The sequence below is a fragment of the Urocitellus parryii genome, chromosome 5 (assembly GCF_045843805.1).
Source record: "Urocitellus parryii isolate mUroPar1 chromosome 5, mUroPar1.hap1, whole genome shotgun sequence".
In the NCBI taxonomy this organism is placed as follows: Eukaryota; Metazoa; Chordata; class Mammalia; order Rodentia; family Sciuridae; genus Urocitellus; species Urocitellus parryii.
The window spans coordinates 66,026,024-66,038,968 of NC_135535.1; the positions used below are offsets into that span (position 1 = coordinate 66,026,024).

General features: G+C 38.9%; 1 protein-coding gene across 7 annotated transcripts in view; it reads left to right on the top strand.

Annotated features, from left to right (window-relative positions):
* The window catches only part of Cers5 (ceramide synthase 5), a 33,028-nt gene extending 23,134 nt beyond the window's left edge, over positions 1 to 9,894 (top strand). For 6 of the 7 annotated variants that reach the window (XM_026407037.2, XM_026407039.2, XM_077798559.1 and 3 more), the window contains 6 exons: positions 1,412 to 1,462; positions 2,254 to 2,346; positions 5,715 to 5,843; positions 5,952 to 6,058; positions 7,007 to 7,163; positions 9,058 to 9,894. In XM_026407037.2, coding sequence (XP_026262822.1) covers positions 1,412 to 1,462; positions 2,254 to 2,346; positions 5,715 to 5,843; positions 5,952 to 6,058; positions 7,007 to 7,163; positions 9,058 to 9,207 — 687 coding nt within the window. In that variant the 3' untranslated portion in view covers positions 9,208 to 9,894. Of the gene's footprint in view, positions 1 to 1,411; positions 1,463 to 2,253; positions 2,347 to 5,714; positions 5,844 to 5,951; positions 6,059 to 7,006; positions 7,164 to 8,109; positions 8,219 to 9,057 lie in introns of all 7 variants that reach the window. The other variant, XM_026407038.2, reaches the window with a different exon arrangement.
* Positions 9,895 to 12,945: the final 3,051 nt, after the last annotated feature.

The window sequence follows — 12,945 nt, forward strand, 5'->3', positions numbered from 1 at the left end:
AGGGAGGTAATAGAAAAATATATAGTCACCTTATTGATAGTTATGGAATACTACATCAGCAACTGAAGAATACACGTAATTTCCAAGTACACATGAAACAACTGAATAACCTATCGAGCCAGTGATAAATCACAAGGGAAATTAGACAATATTTTGAGCCAGGAAGGAGGATTACATGCTCAAGGCCAGCCTAAGCAATTTAGCAAAACCCTGTCTTAAAATAAGAAAGACTGGGAATGTAACTCAGCGGTACAGCCCTTGCTTAACATGTATAAAACACTGAATTTAGTCACCAGTTAAAAGACAAAAAGAAGTGAGGGAGGGAGGAAGGAAAAAAAGAAGGAAGAAAATATTCATAATTGAATTACACTGAGCGTACTAAAATACCAGAATTTGTGGGATGCATCTCATACATTCTTTGATATTTATGGCTTTAAATGTATATATTTGAAAAGAGGTTTAAAGTAATGAACTTATTTTCTACTTAGGATCTACAGGAAAAAAAAAAAAAGTCAGTTGAAGGAGATAATAAAAAGTAGAGACTGGAGATTTATTTTAGAGGTAGGGCCTAGAATATACAAGGCCCTGGGTTTGATCCCTGGCACAACAAGAAAAGAAAAACAAAAGAAGTGAATGAAATATCTATTAAACAAACAATGGATAAAATCGATAAGCTCCTAAGGGAAAAAAGAGAATAGAAATTATCAGTATGGAGTGGGGTTATTACTACAAGGCCTATAGACCTTTTTAAAACAGTTTTTTTTAGTTGTAGATGGACACAATACCTTTATTTTATTTATTTATTTTTATGTAGTGCTGAGGATGGAACCCAGTGCTTCACATATGCTAGGCAAGCTCTCTACCACTGAGCCACAACCCCAGACCCGAATAGACATTATTGAAAGGATAATGAGGCAGTATTATAAATAATTTTATGGTAATAATTTCAACTGCAGAAGTGAAATGGACAAACTCTTTACATTAAAGGATGTAAAAGATGTAATTGTAACTTCATTAGAGATTATTACTTTTGACTTTTGAACCTAATATCTAATATGTAGATCTCTCTCTTTCTTTCTCTCAGTTATCAAATGGGATCATTATCTTTCTGACTCCTTGTTTCTTATATTCCATGTGGTGATATTTCTTAAAGTTATCCAGGAGCTCTTCCTGCTCGTATTAACACCACAAAGCCTAGTTTTTCTATTTATAATGCTTCTTGTAGAAGAAAAATCTAGCCACTTATTGATTAAGGATTCCTAAAATCTGTCAAGAGGGATTCTTTTTTTCTTGTCTTTTGCCCCTAGCCCAGGAAAAAAAAAAAAAAAAAGAGAGATTATTATAGGGTAGATCTTGAAACAAGATGGGTGAGAATCCTGAATACTAACCTGGGTTATCTCTTTTTTCTTAGTCACCTTGGTTCTGGGACACCCGACAGTGCTGGCATAGTTATCCATATCAGGTAGGATCTGAGTATTTTCAAATGGGCCTTGTATGTGTGTAAGGCAGGGTGGGTAAGAGTGCATTATAATTCCTAGGACCAGTGGCACGTTTCTTTGATTTCTTCAGTAATTAGGTACTGAGTCCCTTTGAGTCATATATTTGGGTTGTCTATTGGGGGGCCCCTGTAGCACTGAAGTCCAGTGAGCTCTTTATTCTAGGTTCTACATTATATTTACCCAAATTGGATCAGAAGGAAAAGCAGTTCACTGGCACTTAATGGTGTGCTTTCTGGTTCAGGCAATTTGGAATCTCCTTAAAAGCATGTTGTTTTTTATATTCCATGTGGTGATATTTCTTAAAGCTATCCAGGAGTTCTTCCTGCTCTTATTAACACCACAAAGCCTAGTTTATTTCTATTTTTCTTCTAGAAGAAAAATCTAGCCACTTACTGTACATTTTCTGTACTAGAAAAATGTCAGGGGTAGAAAAAGGGAAGATCTGAGTATATTTAATTCTGTGATAAACAGTAACTGCCCAGAATTCTAGACAGTCACTTGATTGTGTTATACAGTATGCGTTAACCTTGTCTCATCTCTAAAAGATGACAGTTAAAGATGTATATGTGGAGGAGCAGAGGGAAGATATTCAGATCTTCACAGAATCAGAGTCTGAATTATTGCAGATCTTTCTTCAATGAGAAGAAAAAATGTCAAGTTATTTGGGTTATTGATCCTCTAAGATAGAGAAAGTCGAAGAGATGGAATGTACCTTTGACTAGCTGATTTCTAACTACTACTGTCTCTATTCCAGCCTCTCACAAGAGAGCTTTACTACTATTACATCATGGAATTGGCTTTCTATTGGTCTCTTATGTTTTCTCAGTTTATAGACATCAAAAGAAAGGTGAGAACTTGATTCCCTCAATTCCTTTTTAGCAGCTACCATTACTGCTATTGTGATAGATTCTCTTCCCTGACTGGTACCGCAAAAAAACGTGAAAGTAGGCGTAATGGGACTATTAGCTCTTTGTAATATTCCCAGAAATGAGACTTAATGATTAGATGTATTATGCACAGTGACGATGAGATATATTGAAGACATTCAGGGCAGCCCAGGATAAGAACAGTTAACCAACTTAGGAGCATACTCTTATTCTTCTCCCACATTCTTACATGTTTGAAGCTCAAGAAATTAGTTAGAACTTGGAGATATGAAGGCCTGATTCATAAAAAGGCTCAATTCCCAAAATGTAGGATATGGTTTTGTTGTTGTTGTTGTTTTCAATATTTTTTAATTGTAGATGAACACAATATATTTGTTTTATTTATTTATTTTTTTTTTATTTGGTGCTGAGGATTGAACCCAGTGCCTCACACATGCAAAGCAAGCACTCAACCACTGAGCTATACCCCCAGCCCAATTTTTTTATTACTAGTTTATTTATTTTAATTAAGTTTATATGACAGCAGAATGCATTTTGATTCATCTTACACAATTGCAACACAACTTTACATTTCTATGGTTGTACCTGATGTAGCGTCACACCCTATGTGCAGTCATACATGTACCTAGGGTAATGATGTCCATCTCATTCCACCATCTTTCCTGCCCCCATGCTTCCTTTGGATCTGTTTTTTGTTTTTTTTTGTGGCATTAGAGACACTTGCTGCACACTCGTTCTCTCTGTTCTCTTTTTTTGGTTACTGCACTTAATCAAAGAATAACACTGGAAGGGGTTTTACATGATTTTGTGTATTCTTTTACCTGCTATTGTTTAGGAAACAAAGATTCAGAAAAGTAAATTGAAAGCTGTATATGGTGGCACATACCTGTAATCCCAGCTACTTGGGAAGTTTAATAAAGAGCCATGCTGGGTGTGGTGTGCATGCCTATAATCCCAATGGCTTAGTAGGCTGAGGAAGGAACATCACAAGTTCAAGACCATCCTCAGCAACTTAGTGAGGTCCTAAGCAACATAACAAGATCCCTTCTCAAAAAAAGAGTCGGGGGGGGGGGAGCATGGAGGGGCTAGGAATGTGGCTCAGTAGTTAAGCACACCTGGGTTTAATCCCTATGGTTAGCCCCCCCCCCCCCAAAAAAAAAAAAGATTCACAAGTTCAAAGTTGATCTCAGAAACTTAGCAAGACCCTGTCTCAACAAAAATTTTTAAAGGGATGAGGATATATTCATTGTAAAGCACTTCTGGGTTCAGGATGGGGTTAGGAAACACTGTTTCAAATTTAGATGAAGACTCTGTGCTCCTCTCACAGATACAATGGTATTAATGATGTATTAATGGTATAATGATTAGTGGTATTAATGATGTTCTAGTTCTTGAGCTGAGAATGGTTCACAAGTATAGTCTGTTTTGTTTTAAAACATATGTATTTTGGGCTGGGGCTGTAGCTCAGTGGCAGAGCACTTGCCTAGCATGTGTGAGGCACTGGGTTTAATCCTTAGCATCACATAAAAATAAACAAATAGAATAAAGGCATTCTATCTATCTATAACTATCAAAACAATTTTTTTTAAACTTGTATGTATTTTTTTTTTTTTTTTTTTTTTGGTATTGGGGATTGAACTCAGGGATACCCAACCACTGAGCCTCATCCCCCACCCTATTTTGTATTTTATTTAGAGACAGGATCTCACTGAGCTGCTTAGCACCTCAATTTTGCTGAGGCTGGGTTTGAACTTGAAATCCTGCTGTCTCAACCTCCCAAGCGGCTGGGATTACAAGCATGTGCCACTGTGCCCAGCGTCACATTGTTTATGTGTCATATATTAAAATAAAATTTTAGTAAGTGGACCTAAGAAAATGAAAGGCATTGGAATTGAGTATCAAGTTTCTATCTATTTATGGGAATGGATTGAAACTAACCTGGATTGTTAATGTTATCTTAATACAGAAACTTGAAATAAAAGTCTATCTGTTATCTATATGGTACCAGAGATTGAACCCATGGGTTGCTTTATCACCGAGCCACATCCCCAGCCTTTTTTATTTTTCATTTTGAGACAGGGTCTTGCTAAGTTGCTTAGATCCTTACTAAGTTGCTGAGGCTAGCCTTGAACTTGTGATCCTCCTGCCTCAGCCTCACAAGCCACTGGGATTATAGGCATGTGTAATCATGCCCAGCAAAATACATGTTTTAAAATAAAATAAATTATACTTGTGAACACATTACTCAGCTGGAGAACTAGAACATCATTCTTTGTAGAGAACACAGAATTTTCATCCTTCTTATTTCTCTGACCCAAATTCACCTGCCTTCTTCCACCCACTCCCCCCCCCCACTGGGCTAAGAAATGTTTGTTAGATATGTCTGATAACTTAAGTATTTAAAGATTTCTCAGCCGAGTGTGGTGGCACACGCCTATAATCACAGCAACTTGGGAGGCTGAGGCAGGAAGATCACAAGTTCAAAGCCAGCCTCAGCAAAAGTGAGGAACTAAGCAGCTCAGTGAGACCCTGTCTCTAAATAAAATACAAAATAGGGCTGGGGATGTGGCTCAGTAGTCGAGTGCCCCCGAGTCTAGTTCCTGGTCCCCACCCCACCCCCCAAAAAAAAGATTTCTCCAGGTATAACCCTGATGTTTGAATCTTTTTTTTTTTTTTTAAGAGAGAGTGAGAGAGGAGAGAGAGAGAGAGAGAATTTTTAATATTTATTTTTTAGTTCTCGGCGGACACAACATCTCAACATCTTTGTTGGTATGTGGTGCTGAGGATCGAACCCGGGCCGCACGCATGCCAGGCGAGCGCGCCACCGCTGAGCCACATCTCCAGCCCCTGATGTTTGAATCTTAAGAGGAAATTAAAGCCTTAAATCTGAAAGCAGGAAATACTTGTAGTTAAAATGGCTTGTTCAGTAATAAGTATTTCTCTGAAACTTTTTGGAAATGTTTAGCTTTGCCTCTCCACAGATCTCTCCTTTCTGAAGTCTCTTTGTTTGAAATGTCTTTCATTATAGCAGAAAAATTTTAGGAATATCTAAGGCTTTGTATGTCCCACTGCCTCATGGGAAATTACTCCTAAGTGTCATCACCCATGCTTTTTTCTGTGCTTCAAGCAATATTAATGTAGACTGATCAGTCACTGATATAGGGAATATTGATATAAAATGTTAGGCAACTCCCTAAGGTAAAGTCTATCCAGAATGGACCATTTAAGCAGTGAGCTAAGATCCTCAGAGAATAATGCAAGGCATAGAGTTGATAGTATTTCTACAGCCTTGCCTTTACCTGCATCTTCTATTTCCATTCCTTGCTAGGACTTCCTGATCATGTTTGTACATCACTTGGCCACCATCGGGCTTATCACCTTCTCTTATATCAACAATATGGTTCGGGTAGGAACTCTGGTCCTGTGTCTACATGATGCCTCAGACTTCTTGCTGGAAGTAAGAATTCAACCCCTCTTTCTTCATCTTTTTTTCTCTGTCTTTCCTTCTCTTTTTATGTGAGAACTGACTTTCTCCCCAACTCAATTATTATCTTCCTTTATCCAGGCTGCCAAGCTGGCCAATTATGCCAAGTATCAGCGACTCTGTGACACCCTTTTTGTGATCTTCAGTGCTGTTTTTATGGTAACTCGTCTAGGAATCTATCCATTTTGGTAAGTACAATGAAGTGTGGTAGGTATGTAGCTAATGATATCTTTTTACTAATTCAGTTTTTATATTCTATTCTTATGGTTCTTATCACCCTGCCTTTTCCTTGACCTCTAAGCTTATAATCATTTATGGACTCTCATAGAACCTCAGCTGCCTTACACAATATTTTTTGTGAGGTTATCTAGACTCAAAGTATACCAGGTCATTTGACTTTGGCTTTCCTTACTTATTTCCATGTAATAATGTTCATCTTTTGCTTAAGTAATCCTTTTGCCTTCTTTTGCACTTATTACTGAAATTTCAGGCTCTTCTTGTTTATGTTCTCTATACTCTTTTCCACATCCTAACCAACATGTGCACATGTGCACACATGCACCCATTTCACTTCTTTATTTTTGGGATGGGGGATATACTGAGGATTGAACCCAAGGGTCCTTAACTACTGAGCCATATCCCCAATCCTTTTTTGTTTTTTATTTTGAGATAAGTTCTTGCTAAGTTGGTAAGTCTGACTTTGAACTCCTGCCTTAGTCTTCTGAGTTGCTAGGATTACAGGCATGCACCACCACACCCAGCCCCATTTCACTTCTATACTCACAACCCTATGGTGCATAGTGATTGAGTTTGAAGAGTTTGCTTGGTCTGTCCTCTTTGTACCTGAGGATCTAAATGATTCCTAAGATTATAGTCCGACTGCTGTCTCAATTTTGTGATACTATGCATATTTAAAATAATTAATAGCATAATTTATTTCACCGGTTCCTGAGATTTATGTCTCATGGCCCCTGTTTCTTTATTCTTTTCTTACAATGGATGAGTATCTTTGGAATTTCAGCTCACCACAAGGCCTGAGAAAGAACACATGGGGCTCTACATCCCAGGGAACTCAGCTTCATCCTTGTCTGCCTGGCTTTGACTCTAGAATCTAACCATTGGACTCCCTTTTCTAGGATTCTGAACACAACCCTCTTTGAGAGTTGGGAAATGATTGGGCCCTATCCTTCCTGGTGGCTCTTCAATGGCCTTCTCCTGATCCTACAGGTTTTGCATGTCATCTGGTCCTACCTTATTGCACGAATTGCCTTCAAAGCCTTGATCAGGGGAAAGGTAAGGAAGGATGACCTCTTTCTTTGGGTAGATGGGTATTACTCAATAGATCTTCTTTTTCCCCCATTTACAAACTAGGCTAAGCAAAAAACTTAGGTTTCCAAAGTTTTTGCCTTGACTATGAGTGTCTTTAGCCTTTTAAGATGTGACTTAGATGCAGGAGGATCTAGTGTCTTCTTCCTGTCCATTAAGAATGGCTGTTACATGACAAATAGGGTTAAGGTAGCCTCAACCATTCCCTATCCCTCACCTACCTATTGACTTCCTATTTTGAGTTTTATTATGGGAGCCTTTTTTTTTTTTTTTTTTTTTTTTAAGGAAATCATATGCAGCACCACAAGTAAAAACAGATTGTTGGGCTACGTAGGTATGGTGTGGGAGTTCAAAAGCATCCCTAAATGACAATGCTGTGATGATACTCAAGATGTGATTTATATGAAGAATTAAGTCTCACCTCATCATTCTATGGGGCAAGGGTCTTAAATGAATAGGTGTTTAGTGTTTCTAGTACCCATCTATCTTATGCCAAGTACCAGAAAGGTTTTGTTTTATTTAGTTTGGTTGGTTGGTTTGGTTTTGGTGCTGTGGATCAAACACAGGGCCTTGTACATACTAGGTAAACACTCTACCACTAAGTTACAAGCTACACCCCTAGTCCTGAAAGGTACCATTTAATGATAAAACTCACAATTGAATTTCAGTAAGTTCTAAAGCAGTCAGACTGTGAAGAGCCTTCAGTAATATATTAGAATTCAGGTGGGAAGGGCTCTGCTAGAGGAGGTGTTGATTCTGAGACAGACAAATAGAATATAACCTAGGTATTTATGCTCTTAGGTCTTTGTGCTTTAAGGCTGTGATTAGTTTTAGATCTAGCTCAGTGTGCCTATGCATCTTGCTATAGCTAGCAAGACATCTCTTTTCTCCCCTGCTTTTCTTTCCTGACCAGGTGACCTGCCAAGGAAGGATTAGACCCAGACTCTGTACTCTTCACTCTTTTCTCACCTCCTTCTTTTTTTCTATGCCTGGTGGGAATTGGACAGTTTCATCTCTTGCATGTAAGTGTACCTGTGCTTTTAGTATTCAGGGAAGCATGTCTGTCTCAGTTTCTTTTCCTTCTTGCTGTCCTTTCTGTTCTCCTGTGCTTGTCTTAGAGCGTATTCTCTCTCCTGGCGAAGAGCTGAAGTTACCAAATTATTTTCCTAAATTGAGACAAGAGTTGAGTCTACTCAAAAAGAGCAGAGTTTTTTGTTGTTGTTGTTTTTTTTTTTTTTTAAATTTTGACTTTTGAGCCTCCCTTTACTTCAAATCTAGAGACAGTCTGCCTCCTGGTGGAAATTTTCTAAATATCGGGTAATCAATTAGTCATCTGGGTTCTGATCTCTGCCCTAGTTTTCGAGATTGAACCCAGATATTCTACCACTGAGATATTTTATTTTATTATTATTTTTTTAAAACAGTCTTGCTAAATTGCCAAAGCTGGCCTTGGACTTAGGATCCTTTTGCCTCAGCTTCCTGAATAGCTGGATTACTGGTGTGTGTCACCACACCCAGCCTCCTTTGTTCTTGAAGAGGAATAAGTGACTAGAGTTTCCCTCAAGCTTAAACCAGGACTCAGTGGATGGTGTCAGTTCTTTTAAACCAGTCTTAAAGCATATACCTTTCTACCAAAAAACTTCTATTCTGTAAAGAACACAATCAGAGATAACAAGAGAAGATCAGAAAGCAGGCAAAGTATATTCATAATAGTAACCAGGGTGCAGATAATACTTTGAGTCAGATGTCAAAGTAGATAAGATTGGGAATAGTGTGCCAAAATGGGCTCTGAGTTTATTCTTATGATTCTCTCGAGAAATATTCTGGCCTCACTTTCCTGACTTTGGTCCCATTCCACCAGGTTTCCAAAGATGATCGAAGTGATGTGGAAAGTAGCTCAGAGGAGGAAGATGAGACCACCTGCAAAAAAACCCTCTCTGGCAGCAGCTCCAGCAATGGTGCCAACTGGGTGAATGGTCACATGGGAAGAAGTTACTGGGCTGGAGAATAAGATGGTTGGCATGGGAACTTCAGTACACATGGACTTATAGGACCACTGGCAATCTACTCCTCTTGGGCCTCCCTACATCTATACTCCTATGACTAAAAAGACTGTCAGCCATTGAGGAGAATCAAAGAAACAAATATTCACTTAAAAAAAAAAATTCTTCCATTTTGTATTTAATAGCCTCCAAGTCCTTTCTAGTAATGTTATTTGCTGTTTGTGTTTGTATGTTTGTGCATGTGCATTGTGCATATGCATGAGTTTTCTTTCCTGGGGCACAGTCCTGCCTGGACTGGGTCCCCTTAGCCTTGCCTGGTCCCTTTTGAACTCACCTCAATCCCAGATTTGGCTGCATCTTGAATTATGTTATCTCTGGACTGTCTCCTCCATTTTGGATCATGGTTTTTGAGATTCCGAATTCCTGGACCATCTGAACCAGGTTCAGCTCCAGGTTTCTGCACTGTTCCTCTTTTGGAGCAGAAATATTTCATATGATGAAGTTGTATAGAAATAGAAAACATTGGATGGATGCCAAGATTGCTCTGGCCCCTAGCTAGATCCCCTTTCTACCACCTGATGACAGGAACAAACAACTGCTGAATCCCTGCTCTTTACTCAATGGTACACAGGGAGGTGGGTGGGAGAGGGTGAGCTGAGGGGCTGGAGGAGGACAACAGCCACTGGGTGTGCTGTTAACGGTTTTATACTATTGTTTACTTGTCTATGATTAAAGTGCTTCAAGCCTCCTCCTACTGTCTCAACCTTTTTAGTAACTCCTGTCACTAATTTCAAATTATAAGCTAATTAAGAATATCTTTAGGTCTGATTCAAGAGAAGCTGAAACCAAAATTTTCCTTTCTGTTCATGCTGGGGAAAGTCAAATGTACCCACATTTTAGGGCTTTATGTTTTTTTAAAAAAGTAAACATATTTGATGGGTCACAAGAACAATGCTGTGAAGGTAGAAGCACATACACACTAGCTGGGCACATGCCTGTGAGGCAGGAGGATTGAACTTTAAGGCTAGATTTATCTCAAAACAAATAAAACGGAATGGGGAGGTAGCTCAGTGGTAAAGCGCCCCCTGAATTCAATTTCCAATACTGAAGGGGGAGCATGTATAGTGAAACCAAAGGCTTTGATTGAGAGCTGTCAGCCCACCTACCCCTTCCTGTGTTTGTTTTTCAGTGATGAATAGTAAACTCTGGTCCTAGCACATGGTGGGAAAGTTCTTTGACTGAACCATATCTTCAGCCCAAAAGCTAAGACACCTTTAGTTAGATATCTGTGTTTCTCATTTTATTAACCACAGAAACTTCAAGTTACCTTTTAAGATTGTCTGAGTAGATGTTAAGAATGGGATACAGGGCTGGGGTTGTGGTAGAGCGCATGACTTGCACGTTTGAGATCCTGGGTTCGATCCTCAGCATCACATAAAAATAAATAAGTGAAATAAAGTTATTGTATCCAACTACAACTAAAAAAATATTTTTTAAAAAAAGGAATGAGATAGATACCCAACTTAATGTACATAAACATTATTAAGGCTATTGACAATACTAACCTTACTGAGCAACTGGATTTTAAAGACTTAATATGCATCATTAAGGGGAACTTGAAGTTCTAATCATTTGGTTACAGCTAATTGGAAAAACTAAATGACAGGTCTTATGTTTAGCTCCTCAACTTGCCATATTGTTGAATAGATTAGTGTGAAATATGAATGAAAATGCTTTAAAACGTCAGATATATATTTTGTCTTTCTGGAATATGAACAATTGCTTTGTTAATACAGTCTGAATTGGTTGGCCCAGTTTATCTGACAAAAGGTGCAACCAAGTGACCAAATTTTTTAAAAGCGGAAGCCAAGACTCTTATATGCCAGGCACTATTATTAAATACATGTAACAAGGATGAGGCAAAAAGAGGTTAACCTACTGGAGGTCAAATAACTAGTAAGGAGTCCAACCTATTGTCTTTCTTTTTTCTCTTCTTTTTTGTGGTACTAGGGATTGAACCCTGAGGTGTTTTACCCCTGAGCTAACATCTCCAACCTTTTTTTTGGTACCAGGAATTAAACCCCCAGGGGTGCTTAACCACTGAGCCACATCCCCAGCCCTTTTCATTTTTTATTTTGAGGCAGGGTCGGTCTTCAAGTTGCCCAGGCTGCCCTAGAATTTGTGATCCTCCTTCCTCAGCTGGCATATTATCTGTTTTTTAAAATATTTGTTAGTTACAGGTACACACAATATATTTTTATGTGGTGCTGAGGATCGAACCCAGTGCCTCCCGTATGGTAGGTGATCGCTCTACCTGAGTCACAACCCCAGCCTTATTATCTGTATTTTTAACCACTGTAATATCTATTATGCTCTGTATTAATCGCTATTCTACCGAAGACTTCATAATGAGAAATAGGAGATAGTAAAGAAATGTTTAGCCCAAAGGCATAGACTATAGTTTGCCTTAGATGATAATGAATTGAGAATCAATCACAGGAATTAGGATCTTGTTTTGAGATGGAATTATGTGCATACTATTGGATTAGGATTGAAATCTAGAGTGCTACAAGGGTTTGAATAGAGAGCAAGAATAACATTGGTACAAGACTATCATAAAGTCAGGTGTGGTGGCACACACATATAACCACAATGACTCAGGGAGGGCTGAGGCAGGAGGATCTCAAGTTCAAGGCCAACCTCAACAATTTAGCAAGGCCCTAAGCAAATTCATGAGACCCCGCTGCTAAATAAAAAATATAAAGGGCTGGGGATGTGGCTCAGTGGTTAAGCACCCCTGGGTTCAATCCCTGGTATAAAAAAAAAAAGAAAAAAAAGCTGGGTGTGGTGGTGAGGACTTGTAATCCCAGTGACTCAGGAGGCTGAGGCAGAATCTTGAGTTAAAAGCCAGCCTTAGCAAAAGTAAGATGCTAACCAACTAAGTAAAACCCTGTCTCTAAATAAAATACAAAATAGAGCAGGGGATATGGCTCAATGGCTGAGTTCAATCCCCGGTACCCCCCACCAAAAAAAAAAGGGCTCATTTTAGGGCTAGGGATGTAGTACAGTGATAGATCGCTTGCCTAGCACATGCAAGGCTCTGGTTCAACCTCAGTACAATTTTAAAAGGACTAATTTTTCTACTTGGATAAGGAAGTCCTAGTCACTACTTCAAAGTGGCACTGGGGAACTGGGAGAATGGTGATCCTACTTAACATACAGCAAATGAGAAAACAGGAGGCAGCAGAGTCCCCAGTTAACACACCAAAGAAGAGAGTAAAGTAGCTAAGGATATAGAAGGCTTTGGAGTAGGGGTGGAGGTTTATTGTGCTGGGATAGAACTCAGGGCCTCACATACTGGGCAAGTGCTCTACCACTGAGCTACATCCTTAGCCACCAAAGCTGTTTTTTGTTTTAGTCAAGAAGGAGGTTTATAGCTGGGCATGGTGGCACACACCATGGTAATCCCAGGGACTTGGGAGACTGAAGTCAGAAGATTACAAATTAGAGGTTTTACTTAAATGCAGTGCATTTTCTTTCAAATCTTTACATTTCTAGAAGACTTAAAAGTTGATTCCCTGTGTAGTAGCATAGTTCAAAACTTATACTAATTCTGCACCCAATGGGATATTTACTATATGTGCTTCCTGAAAGCCTTTTATTTTGGGAACTATCCCTCTTTCACTTCATACAGTTTTATTGGGGCTGTCAAACAAGGGACTCTGTCTTCCTAACAAAGAGGTAGG